The following is a 26,893-nucleotide window of genomic DNA, read 5'->3' as shown; positions in this document are numbered from 1 at the left end:
GAATTTTCTAACAACACCATTAATGTGATCCATTACACTATTAAATTCCAAAGTAAAAATTAGGTAAATTGTTTTTTTTCTTTTGGGGCATTACTCATTTAATCCTGTTTCATTAAGAATCCTATGTTATGGGACTTCACTTCCCTGGTGGTCCAGTGGTAAAGAATCCGCCTGCCAATGCAGGGGATGCGGGTTCGATCCCCAGTCAGGGAACTAAGGTCCCACATGCTGCGGGGCAACTACTGCGTGCCTCAACTACTGAGCTAGCACACCTCAACAAGAGAGCCCACGTGCTGCAAACTATAGAGCCGAGGAGCCCTGGAGCCTGCATGCCACAGCTAGAGAGAGAAAACCCGCACACCACAACTAGAGAGAAGCCCGTGTGCCGCAATGAAGAGCCCGTGTGTCGAACTAAGACCAGACGCAGCCAAGAAAAAGAAAGAAAACAGAATCCTATGTTATGAAGTAGAAAAAAAAATTGGCTCTATCTTGGCTAATATTCTTTGTTTTACTTTGTATTAGAGACAGATCCTTCCAAACTATTTCCTATTTGCCAAATTAGGAAAATACTTTAAATAGGCAGTGCTGAAGACATCTGCATATTGTACAGGCCCTAATAAAGAAAGAATGCAATAATTTAATAGCTTTGATTATTCAAATGCTGTTTTTCTCTTGTTTTCATTATGATTCCATTTGGAAAGCTTAATATTTCTAAAGTAAGAGGTAAAATAAACCCATCATTCATGGATTTTAAATCTCACCACAGCCTCATTTGCTGCTATTAAAGGAAAATGTAATGGGGATAAAACAGAAAATGAAAAAGTCTCAAGCAGTTATTTCAAATTTAAATACTTTATTACAAAGAGCAGAAACCTTAATGTTTATCTCCTTTGAAATTTATATATTACACATAACCAAGTACCTATTCCCCTATTCCAAAGTAGCCGAGGTACAACACTTTAATGGATTAGAATATTAATCACAAGACAGCTATTTAAACATTAATAATCCTACCTGCAGGTCGTCCTCTTTTAGGACTCACTTTTAGATTAACAGATGCTGTTGCTGTAGTCACTACTCCTGCCTCCTCGGTTTCTACTTGTTTTTCTGCCTGAATCACAAAGATTTAAATTAACTTATTTAGCACATAGTAGGCATTCCAAATTTAGTTCAATGGCAAAAACGTGCCACTACAGGATAACAAGTTCAAATACAAGCATAACATATATTGATCTTCATTATTTTTCAACAGTTAACTCATCAGAGTGATATCCTCAAATTTAGCTTATAATTCTAGTAAGTAATTCTAGGAAACAAAAACTCACTTTTTAGATATTCTCAACCTAAAAAAGTCATTTATAAAAATAAAATGAATATTCTTGATGTAAAATGTTAAAGTATAATGTAATTACAGTGTAATATCCCACACACTGCTTATAAATGTACTTTCATTGAGTATCTCAAAATGCTAACACTTTATATTGCGTACTTATGATGTACAACCTAAATTAATGTTAGAAAAGGCAAGAAATTCAGTTGCTGATATTTCCATTCTTTAACTTTGTTAATATGTACATGTTTTATTTTTGAACTGAGACATCTGCTGTTCTTCCCTAGGAGTTATTCTGATTTTCCATAAAGAAGGATTTACTACTGTAAAGAAATCGCAATGACCCTTTGCAAACTATAATGCCCCAGGTAATGAGACAATAGCCCCAAACGAGAATCAGTTTATCAATTCAAGTATTAGAGTAGAACAAAGGTTAATAACCACCAATTAGAAAGGAAATGCAAACATAACATCATAATCGAAAAGAGAAAACAGGGCTTCCCTCGTGGTGCAGTGGTTGAGAATCTGCCTGCTAATGTAGGGGACACGGGTTCGAGCCCTGGTCTGGGAGGATCCCACATGCCGCGGAGCAACTAGGCCCGTGAGCCATAACTACTGAGCCTGTGCGTCTGCGTCTGGAGCCTGTGCTCCGCAACAAGAGAGGCCGCGATAGTGAGAGGCCTGCGCGCCGTGATGAAGAGTGGCCCCCGCTTGCCACAACTAGAAAAAGCCCTCGCACAGAAACAAAGACCCAACACAGCAAAAATAAATTAATTAATTAATAAACTCCTACCCCCAACATCTAAAAAAAATAGAAGAGAAAATAAATAGCAAAGAGAAGAATGGGAGGACTACTATGAGCTGCTCCCCCACCCCCAATTATTTAGAATTCAGCCTGAACTACCTCAATAAAAATAAAGGCAATAAAGCATCATGCCAAAACTTGCATAATCCAACCTTACGGATAAAAATTTTTTTAATATTTTAATCAATCTGATTTGCAAACACTTAAGAGGTAATGCCCAATTTTGGTAAGAATGTGGAGAATTACTCATATATTGATTAATGGTGATCAAATCAATAAACTGGTAATACATTTCTGATCATTATATCAGCAATACAGAATATGCAAATCTGACTCAGCAATCCCACTTCTGAGAATTTATCCATTTCTTTCTTAGTTTTTAAACATTATTTTTGCCTTTGTAATTGCAATATAATAATGTATATTCAAAGCATTATTAAAAGTCAAGAAACTCATCTAAGGTAACCCTTGAATTGTTCTCAAGGAACATTACAAAAATTGCTTCAAAAACATTAGCTCAAGTTGTATTTCCAATTTTAGGAACTTACAGACCACCTACCACCCCCCACCCCAATCCTGATTTGATGATAGCTCTGGAGTAGGGAGCTGGGCATCTGTTTTTATACCAAAGGTTGAGAACCCAAGACTGTATGAGAGCTCTTCTATTGAGTTAGGAGGGTGAGCAGTTAAGAGGGCAAAAGTTCTCCAAAATTCAGATCAAACTGATGAACTCTTCAGTGCAAAAAAATCCCCTCTTCAATTACACTTTCAACTTTTGGAAATAAATCATGACATCGCATAAGAATTACAGGTATGAATCTTTTTGAGATACCAATAAGAGGTAACAAGGTCATCAATAACTAATGCCATAAATAAACACTATACGAAGCAAAAATACAGCCCTTCCATAGACATATATTCTTGACTACTACAGCAAAATCATGCAAGTCAAAACCATTCCTCGTGAAAATATTAACTCAAAGAAATATTTTATCTAGAGAAAGGACTATTAAGTTATTTCATATATATTTAAATATCTCAAATGCAAATATTGACTCTAGATTAATTTCTTCCATATTTTACTTTATCTCACTGAGACCTCTAAGACTTTGACAAATTTTCTCCCCATCTGTTACCTCACTTTCTAGCTCTACTCCCTTCGTGACTTTACATAAAGGCCCCCCCCATCCCTCAAAAACCTCATGGAACTACTATTCATCTGCATTCTCGTTTTGCTGCACCTGTCCCGCAAATCTCCAACAGAGAGTTACTATAAAACTCTACCTTCCCTGCTCTATTATTCCCTGCTGCTGAGCCCTGCTGAAAAAACATTATACAAACATGCATTCATTTTATGCAACTTCATTTGTGATCTCAAAGCCATCCATTAATCCTTTACCCTGTCTTTTGTCATGCCCTTTCCTTCTCTCTCTAGCATAAACTTTCAATCCTTTCTTTCTGCCTTACACCACACATGCAGTCTCGCTTTGAATTTGGTGAGGGAGAAGGGAGAGACTGAGGCCAGCAGGAAGGGATTCCCTTAATTTCCAAGTCTCCCTAGAAGTTTGTAATAGTCTTGCCCATCCTTCCCTTCAATGTGAAAAAAGGTGAAATGTCCATCTCTTTCCCATCAAGTCAATTCCCTCAAATGTGTCCTCCCTTTTCTCTCACCCAGCATTATTCTTAACTTACAGTAATTTTATACTCTTGCCACATCTTTGATCTTTCCTGGTCTCGCAAAGAAAAAGTGTTAAAGCCTCTATTATATTTTTCCACTTTTAACACCCTCCCTTAACCATGCAAATCCTTGTTGCTGCATTCTCTCTCCTCCCCTTCAAAGATTTCAAAAGCACAGTGTAATTTCAACATTAAACATTTTATTCTTTAACCTACTTCATCTGTTCTTACCATCTGACCTTAAGGTATCCTGGGGGATCCTAATTGTCAATTATTATTGGACCCCTTCTGCATCAGGATACTACTAACCACTCCCTCATTCTTAAAATTCTCTCCTCCCTCGTTCAGCTTGATATCCTCTCTTAGATTTTTCTCCTGACAGTTCATTCTCAGCCATAATTTTACAAGGCAGCCTTTCATCGCCATTATAATCTCTCAGGATTCTGGTTTTCTGCGTTCTTCTCAGTAAACTTTCTCCCTTGACTACCTATCTAAATCCTATCTTTATGTCAGAGACTGCAACTGTAACTTCTACCTTTCCCCCCTTTGATGTCAGAGAAATATGTATCTTCAGTCTAATTCTCAAAGGTGTTTCACATCCTCCTCCTCATGCCTCTGCTCCCAAAACATCTCCTACATTCTCAGTGTATAATCTAGTCATCCAAGCCGACACCCTGAGTCATCCTAGATACCTCCCCCTCACTTCACACCCACTTCCAATCAACTATTAACTTTACCTCCTTAGGTGCTCTTAAAATTCTCTCATCTACACCACTAAAATGTCATGCTAACTCTTTACAAAGGCCTTTCATAATTTAGTTACCAAGTCCCAATCATAGCTCCCCATTTTAATTCTCTTGTTTTATGTATTTATTGTCTGTCTCAACGAAAATATAAGTTCAGTAAGTACAGAGACCTTATCTTCCTTATTTGCTGCTGATTTTCTGTCTGGGCCAGTGAAGTGAGGACCAAAATTCTGCATGAATTTATCAGTGAACTGGTCTCACTGCTCCAGTCCAATCCCCATCATTCACACTGCTTTAAGAAGAGAAGTACCTGCAATTTAAAATGATTCAATGGCTTCCCACCCCTTCTCTAAGTTCAAGTTCTTCAGGGTAACACATTGGGTTTTTTTGTACTTGTTTCCCTCAAACTTTATGGTCTGATAATACTGAAATGCAATACTGGAAATGCTTGAAGCAAAATTCTCCCTATGCCCCTGTAATTGCCTCACATGCTCCTCTCCTCCTCCTTCATCTGCCTAAAATTCTGCCTATCTTTTAAAATCTTGTTAAAGTTATCATAGCCCCTTCACACACACCCCACAGGGAATAGAAAGCCACTGAACTCAGAATACTACAAAAAAAATTTTTTTAAAGACTGAACTCTTGTTTTCTTTGTAGCTTTGTCATATAATAACAGTCTGAGACATAAACAGGTCAGAAAAAGGTGTGATGAACAAAACTTCACATAGGGAAGAAGAAACACTAATTAAAAGCATAAGAGGTACTTTGTCCTAAACTGTCACATACTCTCATTTCATGCAACAATGCTGTAAAGTAATAACAACATAATAATGGACACTTACAAAGCACTATGTACCAGGATTTATTATAAATATTCTACATGTATTAACTCATTAATTCTCTCAACAGTCTTATGAGTATATATATTATCCATTTTATAGAGAAAACTTGAGACAGCATCATTAAAAGGAATGAAAATTGGTGCATTTTATTTTGTATACCATTCAACTTAAGGGTGCTGTATCACTAAGAAAAGAAACATAGCTTTGATAAGTGAACAACATAACCTATCCTTTAAAAAAATTAAAGGACCTAGAGTGAAGGGCTAAGTCTAAATTAAATGGTACCGTTTCATTATCTACACTCCCTCAATCCAACTAAAATAAAAATTCTTTTAAGATCTCTGTGGTTAAGCAGTAGAATTACCTTTCTCTTTCTCCCTCTTCTGGCAGCTTTTGGAGTGGTTATGTCAACTGCTTTAGTCACATCCTTAAAAAAAAACAAAACACAACAGATGAAATTGATAATTATGCCACGACTGAAAGAAAATTTCTTAAATTAAAAATCACAAGCACGTTTCACTAAAAGTACTATGGAAACTTGTTTTGCTTCTCTGACCTTTGAAATTATAAACATTAAAAGTCTTAACATTAATTCATTATAAAGTGGAAGTAATCACCAGTATATTCACCTAAAAAAAAAAAAGCTTTCCTCTGTCAGATCAAATATAAAAGTCACACTTGCTCGTACACTGGGAGGTTTGTCTATTTAAATTTACAAAACACTCTTTCTACAGTAGAATCCTCAGTTTTAGGATTGTGAATGTTAAGAGGGTCGGGACTCTGGAGATCAAGTAACAACTTCATGAAGCCTAGAAAGGCTAAATGAGTATCCCCACTCAGATAATCAAATACAGAATTGGAAATAAATCTAGGTTTTAAAAACTTCGGTTCAATATCCTTTCCCGTACATCCATCCAACAATACTTCACTTTAAAAATATTCCTAACAAGCAGTAAGCGACTCTCCCAGTTGTACCTCATATTTTGCACAGCAACGTAACTTCAAATAAAAATACCCATGCATCTTAAAGATGCAAAAATTATTTTACAATACTATATTTAATATTTACACAAGGAAATAAGTCTTTAATATTTTCCCATTCATTACTCAACTACTTTAAAGATTGCTTTCTACTGTGCCACAATCAACTCATTTTACAATTCTTCCTTACAACAAAATGGGCTTAGAATGCAAGAGAAATTAAACACACCTCGTTGCTGGCTTTTTCTTCATGGTCAGTATCTTCCTTTGAAACACTAGTTTCTTTTTCTTCAACTTCAACATCAGATGACGCATTTGATTGTTTAGTTGATGCCTATAAACAATCAAGTCTATTAGTTTCACAAAATAATATTTTACGCCAACTTTAAAATTTTGTACCCATGAAAAATCAAAGCCTGTTTGTAAGAAAGCTAGAAAAGTACCCTCATTTCTGTTGCACAGGATACTTTTAATATACACAATTTTGAAAAGTTTTAAATGCTACTATTTTATTTAGGAAAGTCTTACATGGAACTATATTCCTGCAATTGATGCATACAATCTCAGCAGATAAAATGGTGAGGCAGAAATTAAAAGTACAATTACAAAGAATACCATTCTGATGTTCTAACCAGCAAATGCCCAACAAGATACAATGTAAGGTGATTTAGAGGAGCACAGACCTACACTGTACTCAACTATTGAAATATTCTGGATAAAGAAGCTAACCTATGTACTCTAAGACGAACAGCCTTAACAAAGGATATATATATCACAACTTTAAGGACTCTTATTGATCTATATCTCAAACTTAGTTTATTTAAAATGCAGATTCCTGAGACCCAAACTTAAATGAATTCTGATTTAACAGACGCTGAGCGGGAGAGTCCAGTAATCATTAAATTTTAAAAATACCCCCATATGAGATACTTAAGCATGTAACCTAGGGTCCCTAGATTTTCATAAAACTAACCAAAATGATGAATACCAGAGGCAACACAGTATACATTGGGAGGTGAGGGTAAAGCTCCCAATCTACAAGATGAAGGGACTGCAATCCAAACTGTGCACCTTTCTAGCTGTTTCCTTTGGCAAGTCTTTAAACTGTAAACCCATTTCCTTTTCTGTAAAAAAAAGGCAATGCTGATAACCCACAAATTATAAAGGTATATAAAAAATGTAAAAATGTGCCCAAAATTACTTATAGCATGATAGAAATATTTATAAATTATGATGGCCAATTTTTTTTTGTTGTTTCTTTTGTATAGGCTTGGGCATCAATGCTTGCACCAAACCACAGGAATGTGCCACTGGGGATGTCTGGGCTGGGAACACAGAGTACATCACACCACCACAATCATTCATACTTTTGTTAAGAACAGAAAATTGTTGGGTTTTATGCACACAACCAACGAAAAATTTCACTGTGAAATGGAAAATTCCAAGTATGTACTGTGAAAACTACCTGGAGATTAAGTAGGTAGATAGGAACAAAGGATAAAGTGACTATGCTAGGCAATCTGGAGGATGAAAACGACCTTGAAAGCACAATCATAGGATGTACGATCCAAGTTAAGTTACAAAATGTTATTTTCAGGAAACAATCAACTCAGTCTCCTTGGACTCCCAAGGCAATAAGGATGGGAAACCATTCATCCATTCTTACATTTGTGCAACATTTAGTGGGTAACTATTCCTTCCACACGTGTAAGAATGACAGCACACAGGACACATACAACTTCCTTGTTTATGGAACTAATAAGCCTGTGGCAGTCAACACAGTACAGAAGCAATTATGATGTGATATGATGAATACTGTAACAAATAACTTTTGGGTGGATAATGAAGGCACTTAGGATCATCTAATGCAGCCCTGGAACATCAATGAAAGATTTCAATGTTCCAGACAGAACAGCATCTGAAGAGTTCTCAAACACGAGAAAAAAGCATGGTACATGCAAAGAACTAAAAATTATATAGATTTAAAGGTAGAAAGTTGCAAAATTTTCAGTGTGTTATTTCCTTCTTTAGGTTTACTCATACTCATCCTAGTTTTTACTAATTCAAGTCTGGAGACACACACACACACACACACACAGAACAGAATAAAAAAAGTTTAAAGGTTGCTCTTCTAGAAACCAAAAATAAGTATAATTTGCATAGTGCTATAAGTATTTTTGTCACATATTTAATTTAACCCACATGAAGTTCATATTCTAATAAATTTTATGGATTTAGAAATTAAAATGAGAAAAAAACACACCCTTCAAGTTATTAAACCTGAATTTAAGGAAACAGTACATGTGACTTTAAATTCAATACATTAAATAAACCCTCAATCAGGATTTAAATAACTGAGTGTTTCCCAGTTTTCTGAGATCTATTTGACCACGAAGGCAAGAATTTCATCAGTTATCTAGATACAAAAGTCCAAGGTTCAACCTCACAAATAAGAACAATTTAATCTGAAATTTATAAGGCTCTTCAATCATTTTCCTGTAGCTAGAATGGTGATTATTCTCCAAAACTGAGTAAATAATACTAAACTAAATTTTACGTAATATGACGCACCTGTTGACTTGAAAATTTCACTTTCGGATTGTTATCTATCTCCCATAAACCTTCATTAAAGCCTTTTCGTTTATTTGGTTTGCCGTACTTTTCCTTATTTTCTGAGTAAGGAAATATGTCCTTTGGGCCTAAAAAAGCACTAAAACAGGAGGGGGGGGGGAAATGTGAGTGTAAAGCAATCTCAAATATAAGTGATTAAATAGCACTACCCTATGAACGCAATTATCAAAAATTCTTAATCTAAAACGCATTAAAAATCATACATAAATTAAAGGTAGTCACAAATAATATTTAATTCCAAATGCTTTTATTAAATTCAGTCACAAACTCCTAGATCCATAATCCTAATTGAAAAAAAAAACACACAAATTGCACGACAATGTCAATGTACTGAATGCCACTAAACTGCACACTTAAAAATGGTAAAATGGTAAATTTTGCTATAATTTTACAGATTTTACTATAAAAATGCATAAAAATGAAAAAAGAGTGTCACAAGACTGCATTAATCTATACATTTAAATGCATTCTAAATATAGTTTTACTACAAAGTAGTTTGGAATATACAACTCAAAACATTGTCAATAAGGTATATTATATGTATGTTTTAATATTTGTATATACATACATGTAGATTTTTAGAAAATAAGTATGTTAAGACTTTTACTTTATTCAATGAGGGAATCAGATGTTGTAACTGCTTTGTTCATTCATATATATATATATATATATACACACACACACATATATATGAGTCAATTCTTGTATTCATGGTAATTATATTCTATAATGATGAACACCATGAACACTGAATTAAGGAATACTGTACCACTGCTCCAGGGTAAATACAGGGTAGGTTCCTCTGGTCACAACATTTTTTCAACCAATCAATACATAACATTGTTTTATGTGTTTCTGTTTAAAGACACCTTATTTAATATACACTGGTAATTCATTAACACTGAACTTAGAGCCAACAGCTTACATAACACATATTTTCTCCATAAGGCAACGCACAGGTTTCTTGCACTTAAGAACACCAAATGGCACTTCAAGTACTACATTTGGGTGCTATTATAAATGGCAAAATGACCACGAAAAAGCACAAAAATACAAAAGCCGTGGCACTACACAGACTGCAAAAAGGACACTTGTTTACAATATGAGAGCTGAAACAAGGTAAAGCATGGCCTTGGTTCAGCCTCAGCTAGGAATGTGTGCGTCAAGTTACTCAAATTTTTTGCCATTTCACACACAGACATGACCATGAAGGCACCACAGGTATTGATTTGGGATTATAAATACATTTTAGTGAGCAGGCAAATTAATAAATATGGAACCCGTGAATGATGACAACTATTTTTTTGTGTGTATATATACATATATATTTAGATATAATCCCCAAAACAGCCCCATTATATATCTCCCTATGTCAGTCAGTTCTGTAGAAGTCTGTCAATCCTATAAAGGTAGATGCAGAGAATGTACCAGTTTTTTGCTATAATGGCTGATATATATGTATTCTCCAAAGCAAGAGGAAAATCAAATTACTACTCATTTCCTCTAAAATATGCTACAATTTAAGATTATTAATTACTAATTATCTATCACAAATTCCATATCTGCTGAAATTCTTTAAGAATTAGGGACCTAATGACTATAGCTCACATTCCAGTTTAGAATATTTTAAAAGGCTTTAAGATAAAATTTCAATAAAAAAGAGACTTAGGGCTCTACTTAAATATAATCAAATGCATATAAGTCAGCTTTATTATTTAAATTCTGCAATTTATAAATACTCAAAGTATCCATGTATTTTAACTGCACATCAGTTAAGGCACATTTAAATCATCATTGCTATATGATTGCATTTGATCTAAAAATTCAGACTTTTACTAGGCATCATTCATTCCTACCCATAATCTAAAATTAGAAAATTTAACACATTTAGTTAAAACAGTAAAGCAATTCCTCCTGCATAATCAGCTTCAAATTCCAAGTAGATGACTCGAGTTAAAAACACCATCAAAAATAAAACATACTTCTAGTTAGAGCAAAGCAACTCTCTCTCCTAAAACCCCATAACTCATAAGGCTAAAGATGACAAGGGGCATTATCAACAGGTTTGAAAGCTGGGAAGACTAAGAAAGTTGGATACTAAACAGCAATATAGAAGAAAGCGAGCCAGTACCCTAATTTATAGTTCAAAATCCCCAAAGGGTTCAAAACTGGTGGCATCAGGAACTTGAAGAAGTGGAAGGGACCTTAAATACTTAATAAAATTGCAGGAAAATGTCGTAAAACTTCAAACATGGGTCATTTTTAGATATGATTCTAAACCAAAAAAGTATTCAAAAGAGAAAACTGATTCTACCATGTTATTTAGCATATAAAGGTTTGACAGTTCAATTTATATAATTTTTCCTTCCCCAAAATAGGCAGCCCTCACTTTGTATGACAATGAGAGAACACAAAATTGACTGTGCAAGGCAATCTTACTGAACAATGGGAAAAATTACAATTGTTCCAAAACCTTCAAAAATTGTCAAAACACTAAATGCACTATTACTGACAGTGTGTAAGGAAATTTTAAATATAGTAAAACTAATACTAATTATTTAGTACACTGTAATTTAAAACATTAGAAACACTGAGATTAAAGTGTTTCATGTCTTTGTAAAAAACTTAATAGTTTTAACAGTGCTTGCCCCTTCTGATCACATAACTTATGACACGGAGTAAGCATATTTTCTATGCCTAAGGCAATGTGTCATACTCCTTTCTAAATCTGATCAGTTTCTAACATTTTGTCTTTTGTATTTTCAATGTTATGGCATATCTTTAATGCTTTTTGTTGGTGTCACTTCCTCTGAGACATCTTCATCCTTTTTATTACAACCACTTTCCTCATTTATGTTGATAAGCTTGCCTTCCCTAAGCTGCTCTGGCTGTGTATCTAGTCTCCCTATATACAGCACATCTACATTCACAAGGTTATTATTCACAAGGCTATTTATTCTATAACTGCATTTACATTCAATTCAAATTTCACTTCTGGCATTATCAGTTTCTTTGTTGGCCGATTCCCCATCTTGTTTTCTCTTTAAATGTAACCTGGGTGGGTATATCATTGAAAGACAAAGAGGCAACAACACTACTACACATTGTGCTATATATGCTTGAAGTGAGAAACAGATGCACACTGACCAATCACCAAGAAACTTCAAAAAAAAAGTGACATGCTATGCATCTGTTATTTACATCTTGATTTGTGGACTGAAGAACTAGCAACAAATTTTGTAGTCTACATAGTTACAGTTAGTATTCCAGAGTAAGTGAAATTTGAAACATTGTTGCGGGGACTGGCGCTGTTTACCTAAACCATGGTGACCAAAATTTAAACATACTAGAACTATGCAAAGCTAAGGAATGCCTGTATCCTTCTCTCCTCTTCATGCTTTGACTTTAAATTCTACTTTTATCAGACAGCAATGGTCCCATTCTTGCTTTCTTTGTGACATTATATTGTTACCTGGCCGTGACTTGTTTGAGCCTTGTCTCAGAAAATACGACACAGGTAGTTTAATAGGATTAATCCAATCAAAAGGTCTTAACAGAGAATTCTATTCACATAGTGTAGTCACTTATATTTGGTCTTATTCATACCACCTTGTTTTACATATACATTTTTATTACACTTGGTTAACCTTTATTCTTAATTTTGCAGAATAGGTTTTAAAAAACTTCTCTCCCTGCTCCTCCTCCAGTCAGGTTTTCAAGCACTACTTTCTATTATTTTACTATTATGTTCATATTATAAGTCATACTTAAATTTACATGTTTATCAATATACCAAAAATTAAATAACTATGCCTTTCCAACTGAGAGAAGACCTTTGCAAATCTAAATAATTCATGTTATATATAGATGGTTAAAAAAATATTCACACATGGGCTTCCCTGGTGGCGCAGTGGTTGAGAGTCTGCCTGCCAATGCAGGGGACACGGGTTCGTGCCCCAGTCCGGGAAGATCCCACATGCCGCAGAGCGGCTGGGCACATGAGCCATGGCTGCTGAGCCTGCGCGTCCAGAGCCTGTGCTCCGCAACGGGAGAGGCCACAACAGTGAGAGGCCCGCGTACCGCAAAAAAAAAAAAAAAAAATTCACACATGAAAAGATGCTGAGTGTCATTAGCTATCAGTGAAATGTAAATCAAAACCAGAATAAGATACTACCTTCACACCCAATAAAAAAGACAATAACAAGTCTTGGCAAAGATATAGAGAAATCAGAATCTTCACACATAGCTAACAGAAATATAAAATGGTGCACAGCTGATTTGCAAAGTCTTGCAGGGACTTCCCTGGTGGTCCAGTGGCTAAGACTCCACACTCCCAATGCAGGGGGCCTGGGTTTGATCCTTGGTCAGAGAACTAGATCCCACATGCCACAATTAAAGATCCCACGTCCCGCAACTAAGAGCTAGCAAAGCCAACAAATAAACCAAAAAACAAACAAAAAAAAAAGCCAGGCAATTCCTCAAAAGATTAAACACAGTTACCATGTGACCCAGGAATTCCACTCCTACAGAAAAGACATGTCCACACAAAAACTTGCTCACAAATGTTCATAGCAGCATTATTTATATTTGTCCAAAGTAAAAACAATCCAAATATCAACTGATGAATGGATAAATACAGACCAATACAATGGAATATTTGGCAATACTGTAAAGACAAAGTACATGCTACAAAATATAGATGAACCTTGAAAACATTATGCTAGGGCTTCCCTGGTGGCGCAGTCGTTGAGCGTCCGCCTGCCGATGCAGGGGACACGGGTTCGTGCCCCGGTCCGGGAGGATCCCACGTGCCACGGAGCGGCTGGGCCTGTGAGCTGTGGCCGCTGGGCCTGCACGTCCGGAGCCTGTGCTCCGCGGCGGGAGAGGCCACAGCAGTGAGAGGCCCGCGTACCGCAAACAAAAACAAAAACATTATTCTAAGTTAAAAGAAAAAAAGGTCACTAAAGACCTCATATTGTATAGTTCAATTTATATGAAATGCTCAGAACAGGCAGTGATTAGTGGTTCCGTATGGCAAGACAGGAGGGAGAAAGGAGAAATGCAAAGTATCTGCTAATGCGTACAGGGTCTGTTTTTGGGATGATGGAGATGTTCTAAAACTGTGCTAATGTCTACACTACTCTCTGGATATACTAAGATCTACTGAATTGTACGTTTTAACTGGATTAATTGTTTGGGATATGAATTACATCTCAACAAAGCTGTTAAAATATTTTTCAGTGAATACCACATCCCATCAAAGAAAACAAAAATGATCCAGAATTTTACCAACTACAGATAGCCACTGTTTTCACCCACTTGTTTGTTGCATATATACAGATATAAACATGTCATTTTAATGGATATGATGCATACTCATCCATAAATACTTTCTCAAATTATAATGAACATGTTTTCATGTCAACAATTACTTAACAGCTAAATATTATTTCATTGAATAGCTTTCCCAAAATTTATCTATTGTTGGACCATTTTCTGTATCAAATTTTCTATTATAAAATGCAGCTACAGTAAATAATGTATTGCTCAATCTTTTCACGTATCTTCCTAATAAATTCTAAGTAGAACTGCTGGCTCAAATGATATGCTCAAGACTACAGAGCTCCTTAATGAGACTCAAAAAACTATGGTGGATGAAAAAAGAATCCTCTCATGTTGTCACCACAAAAAAAGAAATGACTAATTAAGGGACCTAATGGAAATGTTAGCTAATGCTATGGTGGCAGGTAATCATATTGCAATATATAAATATATCAAATCATGGTGGTAACATTGCAATATATAAATGTATCAAAATCAACACACCTTAAACTTATACAATATATATCAACTACATTTCAATTTAAAAAAAGAAGAAAACACATACACACACAAAGAATCCTCCCCAGGGATGCAATCCCACAGGTTTGGTACACAGGGCGCAGATTAGTTTTTAAACAGCCAGCACTAGTCCCCAAGAGCACAACCTTATGTGGCTGTGGCTCTGATTCATTCTTCAAAGCATTCCATTTTTAAATGACATATAAATCTCAAAGAAAATATACTAAGACAGTAACAGGTTTAGGGGTTGTTTCTAAAAAATAGTAGTAAAAATGACTGTTTCCTTTGTAGAGAACTCTTTTAACATTGTTTTTAAAATTTTTACAATGAGAAGATATACATTAATTCAAAGTATATTACCCACCAAATTCCAGCGCTGAAAGGAACACTTAGGGATCACCAAGATCCTCCTTTTAAAGATTAGAAAACTGAAGGCCAGAAAGATTAACTGACACAGGCAAGGTTATCTAGCTATTAAACAGCATAGCCTCCACTCTGTACAATGTTCCCTTAAAAAGGTTTCAGGGTTTCCTATAACCACTGTAATATAGTCTTTGAAATATCTACTAATAAACTATTGATGTTATATCCCTATACGTATGAACTCATTCCAAATACCAATGTCAAAGCCCACAAGGATCAAAGCTCATGTAAAATGTCCTAAGAAAACAGCAAACCATTAACTACAGTACTAATGTTATAATTGTCAAGCAACTTAAAGCCTGCAAGTGTGTTTCCTATGTGGCCTATGCCTGAAGACCGTGTGTTCCTGTGTATCCCAATTTTCACAGAATGTAAGTAAACAGAAAAGCAGTTCTCTCTCTAAAGTCACTTTTTGGAAACAATGTACATACCCATGAAAACATACACATATATGTCTCACAAAACTCAGTTATCACATACCTAGAACCTTTCCTTTAAAGCAAACCAAAGTTGCATATAAAAAATCGCATGTGAATGCTTATCAGAGCTAAAGACATGAAGCTCAAAACTCATTTAACTGTTGCCAAGTCATATTATAATACAGAAACGTCTACCTTTTAAAACATTGATTCTAACTTGCTGTTTCATTTCTCTATTATTATTAATCACAAAATAGGAAACATACTGTTTTAAACTAGATTTTATAACAGCACACACTATTTTATAATAGAAGATGATGCAACAGACAACTGATACATCTACTATGTGCCACGAACCTGACAGTATAGAGATGAAAAAACAGTTCCTCTCATTATATAAGGCTCATGAGAAACCGTACAAGCCCCTCACCAACACATACAGTGATGTCTGTAGTACAGAAACTGTATAGAAAAACTAGTGTAGAAGAAAATAAAATCCTATCCTTATGATTCATTTCTTTATCCCTTTCTTGTGGACAGGTTATACCAAAAAACCGACCAACAAGCAGTACCTCCCCCATTCACCTTCACTCCTAAAACTGTACATTAGGCAGGTTTTGAAACAGCCTGTGATGGATATTTTTAAGGTTCCTAGAACTGTGCATCTAACATCTTTGAATTAAGACAAGAGCAGTAAGGAGATAAAAGCGGCAAAAACACCATCTTCATTTAAAATTTTCTGACTTTAGAGAAATAAATAGACCTTAGATGAGAGTATTCCCTCAATTAGCAATGGTAATTAGTCAGCAAAACTCAAACTGCACTGCAAACAATTTAATAAACACAAGTATTAGTCGTGAAAAAATAATATGCAACATTACCTTTAACTATTAATAGCTGACATATGCTTAGTGTTTAATACATGCCAAGCACTGTTCTAAGCATCTTTCATGTAGTATCTTGTTTGCACCTCAAATTCTGAGGTCGAATATTTTATTATTCCCATTTTACAAGTAAGGAAGGGAAGGACACAAGGCTAGGTAACCTGCCATACAGCAGGTCATACAGCAGATATATGGCAGGATTCAAAGACAGCCTTACGATCAGTTGTCTTAAAAACTATACAAATGCTAGCTAATGGACAGCAAATTCATAATCCATAAATGATTTTATCTAGGTCATAAAGCTGTCAATCTCTCACCAAACATTTATTTAACAGCTACTATGTGCCAGGCACTTAAGCAAATGATGACAAACAAGATAGACAAGGTACCTGCTCTCCAAGCTTTTCACTTGTGGGTGAAGGAAAAGAAAAAAATTTCAGTCATCAGTGCAATGGAGAAAAAGCACAAAAAGGAGGATTTGAGCTAAGATCTAAATGACTGAAAATCTGAAGACATACCTTTCCCAACAGAGAAAACAGCCAAGAAGGACTTGAGACAAGATGAAATATATTTGTGTAACAGTGAAAAAACGTGATGAGGTTGGAAAGGTAAACACAGACTAGTTCATATAGGGTCTCATAAATAGCATTTGTCGACAAAACTTCGGAGTTTTGTCTGTAATAAGGCAGCCATTGACGGGTTTTGGACAGAGAAATGACATGATCTGACTGGAATATCAAGTTCACTTTGACTATACATTAAGAGTGAAAACTGAGACAAAGATAGGATTAGGGGGTTTCCCTGGTGGCGCAGTGGTTAAGAATCCGCCTGCCAACGCAGGGGACACGGGTTCGAGCCCTGCCCCGGGAAGATCCCACATGCCGCGGAGCAAATAAGCCCGTGCACCACAACTACTGAGCCTGCGCTCTAGAGCCCGCAAGCCACACTACAGAAGCCCGCACGCCACAACTACTGAAGGCTGCGTGCCTAGAGCCCATGCTCCGCCAACGAGAGAAGCCACTGCAATGAGAAGCCCGCGCACCACAATGAAGAGTAGCCCCCACTTGCCGCAACTAGAGAATGCCCGCGCACAACAACAAAGACCCAATGCAGCCAAAAATAAATAAATAAATTTATTAAAAAAAAAAAGATAGGAGTAGGACACTATTTCTGAAACTAACTGCAGTATGAACTTAAGTGGTAGTAGAAGAGATGGAAAAAAGATCAGAATGCACATTAAAGGAAAAGAACAAGACTTGCTAATTGACTAGATGTGGGGAGAAAGGGAAAAGACTGTAATAGGAAATCAAGGATGACACCACGATTTTTGCCTCCAGCAAAGCACTGCATCCTTGTCTCATTTACTAAGAATCTGTTTTGAATATATTAGTTTTAAGATACCTAGTAGACCATCATGTTTGGTATACATAAGGGCTCATTGTTATCTAATATTCAAAACTTGGCTGGATGAATTTACTGTGAAAGGTATACAACACTATGAAAAGTCAGATGGTTGCAAGTCAGGAAAAGAATGCAATTACAAAAGGATTCTGCTCCAAATTAACAATTAAAAAACTTAATCTATAAATAAGCTATGAATAAGTACAGTTTTCTAAATTGCCATTTCTTCTTCTATGTTCTTCCTTTCCCATCTCCCTAACTACAGGCTGTTAGAAAAAACTCCCATTTAAACAAATTCCAAATTGAAAGGTTCACAAAACTGCCCTCCCAACTTTTGAGGGAGGGGAAAGGCAAATAATCAGTGAGATCTAGTTTCTAAAAATCAACCTTAAATACCAAAAAGTTAAGTCACCAGGCCAATAGATACAACAGCACCGCCTTTCCAAAGGTAATGGTGTACTTATGAGATCACTAATGCACAAAAATTACAAGTGCATTTTGAAGTGAAAATTTACTATCATTAGCTTAATTTTTTTTTTAATTTTTTTTTTATTTTTGGCTGCACTGGGTCTCTGTTGCTGCACCCGGGTTTTTCTCTAGTTGAGGCGAGCAGGGGCTACTCTTTGCTGCGGTGCACCGGCTTCTCATTGCGGTGGCCTCCCTTGTCGCGGAGCGCCGGCTCTAGAGCGCAAGCTCAGTAGTTGTGGCTCACGGACTTAGTTGTTCCGTGGCATGTGGGATCTTCCCAGACCAGGGCTCGAACCCATGTCCCTGCATTGGCAGGCGGATTCTTAACCACTGTGCCACCAGGGAAGCCCCATTAGCTTAATTTTAAAGTTATACTTTAATTTCCTGAATATATTCTAATTCTTGAATATTAGTAATTCACTGTCTTCATTAACCACTTAATACCACTGTTTTGTTATTAACCAAACAATGCTTATGAAAATTTAATTATTTGGTGTAGTCTGTTCTGATGTATAATTCACAGATATTTACAACATAAAAATCCTCATTTTTAAATGTTGGGGAAGGGATGATCATTCTTCTAAATTTAGCATAAAAATTAACTATGTGTTCTATGGTACTATAAGCATACATAAAAATTCTAGGGAACGTCTATTCACTTTACTCTGATAAAGTGTTCCCAAACTTCACGGGCACTAGAAGTATCTGGAAGGCTAGTTAGAACAGACTGCTGGGCCCCAAACCTCAGCTTCTGGTTCAAGTAAGGTCCAAGAATTTGCATGCCTACTATCTGAAGTTCCCATGTGCTGTTCCCATATGGGGTGCAGCTTGACCTGGTACCAAACTTTGAAAACCCCTACTCATATAGAGAGTACACAGTTTTTCATTAAAAGATACCTTTCTCTATTAAATTTATGGAAGAGTTTTAAACAGATTATCCCAGAGAATCAGAAACTCATCATTTTTTTACAAATTGAATTTTTATATTCAGAGAATATACCTGGATCCAACTCAAAGTAATTACGGTGAAGGCCAATACAATTCTGGACTCAAAACTATATTTTAAAGCAGATAATTACATGGCATTGTACGATATCATTAATATGAATGGGGCAACTAGGCCCGTGAGCCACAACTACTGAGCCTGCGCGTCTGGAGCCTGTGCTCTGCAAAAAGAGGCCGCGATAGTGAGAGGCCCGCGCCCCCGCGCACCGTGACGAAGGGTGGCCCCCACTTGCCACAACTGGAGAAAGCCCTCGCACAGAAACAAAGACCCAACACAACAAAAATTAATTAATTAATTAATATGAAGTGTCCAGAATCGGCAAAAATAGACAGTGAACTAGTGGGTATCCTGGGCTGGAGGGGGAGGGAATGAAGAGTGACTGCTAATGGTTATGGAAATAAATATACTAAAATCCACTGAATTATATACTTTAACAAGTAAACTTTATGATGTAAAGTACATATTAATAAAGCTATTTCTTAAAATTATGTGAAAGTTCATACAGTAGCTAAGCAACATTAAACCAATGTTGCCACTGTACACATTCTAAGGAATACATAATTCTAATTAGAGTACCCCCGGTTTTATTTCACCTGATCCCAGGTAAACAAGTCTACTTTACCAAAATTATTGCAAATTCTAAACTTAAAGTTCAAAATCAACGAGATTATATACAACTTGTAAGGCTATTAAAATACAGACACATAGTATATTGTTTTTCAAAACTAATGAGATAGCCCCTGGAGTAATCCTCTGTACCCAGAAGTAACAGTTCAATATTCTACTGGAAATTTTTTTTTTTTTGCAATTTTTGAAAAATTAATTTGCTTCACCAAATCAGTTCTCTGCCCACAAATCCACCAGGGGCAGCAGAGCAGTAACAGTGGCTCTCAGGACCATATAAATACACACAGAAGGAACTATCCAGATTTCTTCTCACCTTTCCCACAATATACCATTTGTGTGGCTAAAATCAAAGCCTAAAATAGGGTGCCAGACTGTCATGAAAAGCACTAATTATACTAAATATGAATACTGAATGCCTTGTTAAAACTTCCCTTACATATTTTCATCCATCAGTTATTCTTCTGATTGATGAGAGGACCAATGTACATCTTTCTTTTATGATTAAGGACATCCATTTCAATAAAAGTTCAATCTACAGTGTCTAATTTTTCTACCATAAAAATACATTTTAAAAGGAAACTTGAAGATTTTTTTCCAAGTTCAAAGATGATTTTAACATCTCCTGTAACTTTATTTTCTCTCTGAATTAATCTCTACTTGTTTTTCATTATATGCCTAATGAACGTGCTAAATTAACTCTGATTTGCTTTTAGAGCTAAAAGGACTTACGTCTCATGAGTTCCAAAAAAGAAAATGGGTAGTTTGTTTGTGGGTGGTTTTACAGCTCCATCAGGAACTTCATCTACCTAAAAAAAAGATCAGAAAAATTAAAATCTTTTAAATCATACGCACCTAAACACATCAGAATAAACTGAAAACAGGACATCCAAAAGGGATCTGCTATAAAATGGACCAGTTCTACAGGTCCACAATCCCTTACCTCCAGTTCTGAAACCCAAGAAGCTCTGAAAACCAATTATTTCTCTCAAAACTCATTTGGTAGCAAAACCTGGATTGACACTGAAGCTATTCCATCATTTCTTTTATCCACCTAGCATTTCTAGTGATGCTTCTCCACAGAAATATCGTGTTAGATTACCATGTGCCATCCCAGACCCTACTAGGAGCAAGATATATGGCATATGTACCATCATTACCTTTCTAAAATCCCGAAGTTCTGAATTTTTAAACACATCTGGCCCTAAGAATTCCAGATAAGAGAGTCTGAACCTATTCAAAAATTTTAAATTCTATTTCCGCAGGGAGGCTATCCAAATATAGGAGACATTAACAAGTTTAAAACAGTATTTCTCCAAGTCTGAAACACATATTCTGAAAAGATCTTAGACCTACATGGCTGAATCACATGAGGTTACCTGTTCCTTTTCCATTTCTCTTTTAATACTTTAATACTTCTAATTAAGTAAGGAAGAAAGTTTCAGGTACTGTTATGTCTAACACATCTGTAATACTTGATACTTTTGCTTACCAGAGTTAAGGCCATCAGGCAGTAGTATCTGGCCAGAATTTAACATTTCTACTTCATTATTTATTTATTTAAACTTCATAATAATATTTCTATTTCAGAACTTTCATAATTTCAAAGACACTTTAATTTAAAAAATCAGCTGACTATTAAGAAGGGAACAGACCACCAGCAGACCTATGGTGCTCCACATGCATTATCATGTTTAAGAGAAGACCATGAGGGTGATGTTGGCAATCTGAAGGTTTCAGATATCAATAAGAATCGTTAGCACCCAACACCCTTGGGAACTTAACTTCCCCACCTATATGAAGATTATACTGTCTTTTCGGCTTTGTGACAAATTGTTAAATTGTGAAAATCCTTAGAGGCCTTAAGATAAGGGATATATTTGTCACCTCAGCTCATATGCTTTCTGCCAGCAAACAGCTTTAAAAGTTTATGCAAATATCTAGCACCTAAAGAGTTTAATAAATGCTAGGCAATTTTTTAAAGTTGACTTTAAAAACAATTACTACTGGTACAGGATTACAAGAATGTGCAAGACTTAAAAAGTAATGAAGCCTGGATACACAGACAGAAAGCATTAAAATCAAAACTGGAACAATGATTGTCACCTTCACAGCTGAGACCTTAAATACATATTTAAACTCTCTAAAGCAAAGACTTAGAATTCGTAAGATTGGAGAGAAGATAGAAAAAGGAACATAATTCTTAGACACAAACAATATCAAAACTAAGTTCAACTGCTTCTAAGAAAAAAAGGGAAAAGGAAAGAGACTAAAATTTCCCATTTCAATCCAAATTAAAATGTTAAATATAGAATTTATTAAAGAAAGAAAGAAAATACTCTGGTCCTCCTAAGGCTACTCTAGGTTTGCTTTTATTAGCATTCTTAGTCACCTAACAGACTGCAGCATGTAGGGAAGATGATTTAGAAGAGTAGATAATTTTTAAAACATTTTCATTTGGTTTTTAACTGCACTGTCGCATAGAAATCTGAATAAAGATGTACCCCATATGCTCGGATTTTATAACACCTCAAAATAAATGATGCTAAAACCACAAAAAAGTATTTTGCAGGGGCCTTAAACCTGCTCAGTTTCCCTATGCTCTTTACTTAAACATGAAGTAAGGTGTTTTTTAGCGTATGATTTATGTACTAAGGATTGGGAGGGTGTGTAATAAGGAAATTCAGTTTGTATCTATTTCTCTGGAAAAGCTTACAAACTACCTGGAGGTCAAAGAATGCACATAAGAGTTAAAATAAAAGGTTATCACAAAGGAAATAAAGTATCAAATATACAGACGAATTATGATTAAGGATTGTTTCAATAAGACTCCACTGAAAAGGTAGATTTAATAGACTAGGGGAAAAAAAAATCTTTCCAGGCTGGGGAAGGAAACCAGTAAACCTGAGTCTGTAAAGAGCTGGATGGGAAAAATTAAGAAACAGTGAATATTTTATACTTGGATAGCACTCAGCAACTCACTCCATGATTCTCTGTAACCAATGGTTACTCTTCCTCCCAACTGACATAATTAAAACTACAGGATTTAATTATCTTTAAGAAATACAGCCCTCAATGAAGAGTAAATTAGTGGAAATTACAACTTTAGACTATCTCGTGTTTATATTTAAGAAGGACCTTGAGCTTACTAACCTAATTGAGCTCAACATTTGCTAGGTTCTATCACTACCTTAGAACCTGAGTCCTACCATAACCTAAAAGATCTTTTTCTGAAAATGGTACTTAGATATTTTAGACAGTCTCAATTCCTAAATGTTACAAAAAACCCTCAGTCCTTAATCACCTCTCTGCACTACATGTGAACCCAGGAATATGGGTCTACTCCTCCTTTTGCCTGTGGGAAACAATCAAAGAGGTAAAACAACTTCTTCAAGGTCATAAGGCAAACTTCACCAATAAAAACGTGAAAATAAACTTTCTAGACGTTCCGTGATGCTACCTTATTGTAAAATTTTCAAGAATATCCAGTCCTCTATCGTATTAAACAAGTCAATCCAGAAGGTCTCATCAACCATAAAACAGGAAAGAATACCTATGTTAATTTAATCACGTAGAACTCTTTAACACCCAATAGTTGGCATAGATTTCACTGGTATTTTGCATTTTACTCAAAGTTAAGAAAATGCCTGTTCCCTTAATTTTTAAACACAAAATCCATACTTGATTATTTTCACCTACAATGGAACACTAATGGCATCACCTTGAAATATTTCATATTAAGAAAACCTGCCAAAGTCTGTCAAAAACAAACCACAGGAAAATACCTAAGTATGTATAAACACCTGAATTTTTAAATTACATGGAAGATTAGTGGGCAAAAAACTAAAATAAAAGGTCAGGTTACAAATGAGACTAAGTGAAAGCGAGGGAGAGAAGAACACGAGAAAAAAAAATTAAGAGAAGAGGGTATAGGAAGTAGGCCTCTGAGGAATGTAGCACCGCTAAACGCGAAGGCTAAAAATCACTTACTCGAGCTGGCCAATGAGGGTAACCTTTCATCTTGGCGAAGATGAGGTCCCCAGGTTTGAAATCGCGAGTCATGTTTCGGGGCCGAGGCCGGGGGTCCGAGCACAGGGAGGAGGTGTGACGGTGCGGACTGCGAGGGGATGCGGGAAGGCGGACGGCAGCCGAGGCTCCCGCGGCGGCGGGAGGGGGAGGATGCCTCGGGGTGTCCCGACGCGCCTGCGAGGGAGAGCATGGAGGGCGGTTAAAGCTCAGAAACCCGAAGGGAGGGGCCGTAAGGGAGGGACGGGGGAAGGGGAGGAGGAGGGGGAGGGGTGGGGAGGGGGTGGGAGAGTGAGGGGAGAGCCGCCTCCCGCCTCCCGCGCCAGTGCGCGGCCTCCGCAGCCCGAGAGCTAGCCCTCCAGGCTTCGCAAGGTCCACCGCTCGACGACCGAAAAGACGCCACCACCTGAGGCAGAGATGCTTCTCAGCCCCGAATTCCCCTTTCTTCCGCCCCATCTTTCCTCTGGCTTTTTTCTCCCAAGCTTAAGCCCCAAGAGGGTGGGGGGTCGGGGGGAAGAAAAAGATGGCAAAAGGCAAGGGAACGTTCCCCTCCCAGCCACACACGGCCTCTCCCCCAGCCTTCTTCCCTACGATCACAGCCCCGGGCCGAACCTCTGCTCCCGGGCGGGCCGCGGCCACTTCCCCGCTACAGCCAGGAGTGAGGCCACCGGAGGGGGGGGCGGGGCGACTCCCCGCCGCCCGCTCACCTGCCGGGGCCGCGGGCGCTGAGGCTGCGGTGGCGGGCCGGCCGCCTCTGCCCGCGTCCACGCAAGCCACCTGCGCCACCAGCTGCCGCAGAGGCGTCTCAACGTCTCCGAATAGCAACCGCGCCGCCGCTGCCGCCGCCGTCGCTGCGCTGCTCCCGCGCGGCTCCCGCTCCGCGCCCGCTAGCACTGGGGCGGGACCAACTGCTAGCCGACGGAGGGGGGATAACGCAACACCCGCCGAAGGTATGTGGCTTCGAAACGGGACTTCAGGAGATCCTAGATCCCCAAGTTCGCTTTTTCCTAACAGGTGCAGCCTGATGGAGAGAGATAAGAGTGAGAAGGAACAAAGAAGGGGGAGCAAACAGCTTGGCCCGCTGTGGCTCCCCCCTGCGGTTTGCGGAGTGGTCGGGCCCGGCCCGCCCCTGCTGGCTGCTCTGCGTGTGTGTATTTGTATGTGTACTGTATGTAAAAGGCGGGGAGGGAGGAAACGATTGTTGTGGACGGGGTTTGGGGGCGGGTATACGGGCCTCCAGCCCTTGGCTTGTGTTGGAGAGAATCTGGCAGCCTAAGCTGCATGTTCTTGCATCGTTTCCCAGGGTGGAGAGGTTTTTAATGCTGCACTTGCGCGGTTTGCACCATCCAAAAAAGAACTGTACAAAAACCCATAGATGAAATCGGAGCATGAGGCGGTTGCACGGGTGTGCAGCTTGTAGGCCTCTTAAACCTTGCTGAAGGGGCCCTGCAGTCTCCTTTTTCTTGAAACTGTAATATGAGAAAGCCCCATTCATTTTCTTTTAAATTTAAAGCACCAAGAACTATTAAGAAATAGGCAGTCCTAACGAATGCAAAACGTGCAGTATAGAAAACAATGATAGGAAAGCATAAGCCTTTTCGATAGGATGTGGGTTTGGGCCCATACTGTATTTTAAATGCATCTAAATTTTATTTCCCTAGAATGGTAGCTTGTAGGTAGTACAGTGTAAAGTGCTGCTAAACCTCAAATGTTTATCTCTCAAAATAATCTTCAAGGGATTTCTAAAATTATTTTTTTATCCTGTAGCCAGTACATTTTTAAATGTGTTGGTAGTTATTACTAGCCTTCTGATGTGAACTGATCCTTTAATATTTTTACTGTACCAGAATTATATCACCAGAATTGTCTTATTTAACCATTAACGTTCACCCAGTTTCCCAATAAATGTAGCAAATAAGCATTTTGAAAAGTAATAAAAGCTGATCTTAAATTGTGTTTCATCCTTCACTGAGTCCCCTCCCAAAGTACCTAGTGTGTCAAGCACTCTTATGTGCTAGGGATACAACCATGAACAGCAAGCACAGACACTTCCCATTTAAAACTGAACCAAAATATGAAAAAAGCAAAAAAAATAAAAATAAATAATAGTATGTAGCTCATACTCCTTTAAACGAAGGACTCACAAATAAATCAAGCAAAGCTTAACATTAAATAGATAAAAATTGAGAATTTTTTGAAAGAGATACACATAGGCCTTTAAAAAGAATGAAAGAAGACATTCGCAATGCAAAACGTCTTGCAAGGAGACTGACTCATACCTCAGCAATATGCAAAGAGTTCCAAGTGCTGCAAAAAGAGAAATTGACTAGCAAGCGAGAGGGAAGGGTTGGAGAAATGTCTTGAAGCTTTTCATCGTGAATTTGAATTTGATACGATGTATACTAGAGAGCTACTATAGGTTGCTGAGCAACAAAGGTAAAGATGATTCTTTAAAAAGTTATTCTTGCTTGCTACAAAGTAGATGACAGTAGAAAGAGGCTGGAGATTACTGTTGTACTCCTTAAGTGACTGGTTTCTGGATGAGACTGTTGACTATGAAAAGGGGAAGGAAGGGCACAGCTAAGTACACAAAGGAATAATTGTCAGTTAGTCATAAATAGTGCACAGGAAAAAGTGGAGAAAGATGTATTGAAGAAAATTCCAAGCACTGAGTAGGAGAGACCAAGGCATCATCCAGCAACCATTTCTTGTGTTCCTCCTTTGTTCTAAACCCAGTAAGGCTTTGCAACTCCAAGTGTGGTCCAGGGGCTTCACCTGGGAGCTTGTTA

The 26,893-nt window shown here is 37.3% G+C and overlaps 1 protein-coding gene across 4 annotated transcripts in view; it reads right to left on the bottom strand.

Moving 5' to 3' along the window:
- Positions 1–24,851, bottom strand: part of PSIP1 (PC4 and SRSF1 interacting protein 1) — a 38,534-nt gene extending 13,683 nt beyond the window's left edge. For all 4 annotated transcript variants that reach the window (XM_073806111.1, XM_019934853.3, XM_004323313.4 and 1 more), the window contains exons 1-7: positions 24,717–24,851; positions 24,069–24,281; positions 20,811–20,887; positions 8,953–9,091; positions 6,611–6,715; positions 5,765–5,827; positions 1,015–1,111 (exon numbers count right to left, since the gene is read on the bottom strand). In XM_073806111.1, coding sequence (XP_073662212.1) covers positions 1,015–1,111; positions 5,765–5,827; positions 6,611–6,715; positions 8,953–9,091; positions 20,811–20,887; positions 24,069–24,140 — 553 coding nt within the window. In that variant the 5' untranslated portion in view covers positions 24,141–24,281; positions 24,717–24,851. The remainder of the gene's footprint in view (positions 1–1,014; positions 1,112–5,764; positions 5,828–6,610; positions 6,716–8,952; positions 9,092–20,810; positions 20,888–24,068; positions 24,282–24,716) is intronic.
- Positions 24,852–26,893: the final 2,042 nt, after the last annotated feature.

The sequence above is a fragment of the Tursiops truncatus genome, chromosome 6, assembly GCF_011762595.2.
Source record: "Tursiops truncatus isolate mTurTru1 chromosome 6, mTurTru1.mat.Y, whole genome shotgun sequence".
NCBI lineage: Eukaryota > Metazoa > Chordata > Mammalia > Artiodactyla > Delphinidae > Tursiops > Tursiops truncatus.
The sequence above is the reverse complement of the archived record's forward strand: the minus strand, read 5'-3'. Positions and strand labels throughout refer to the sequence as shown.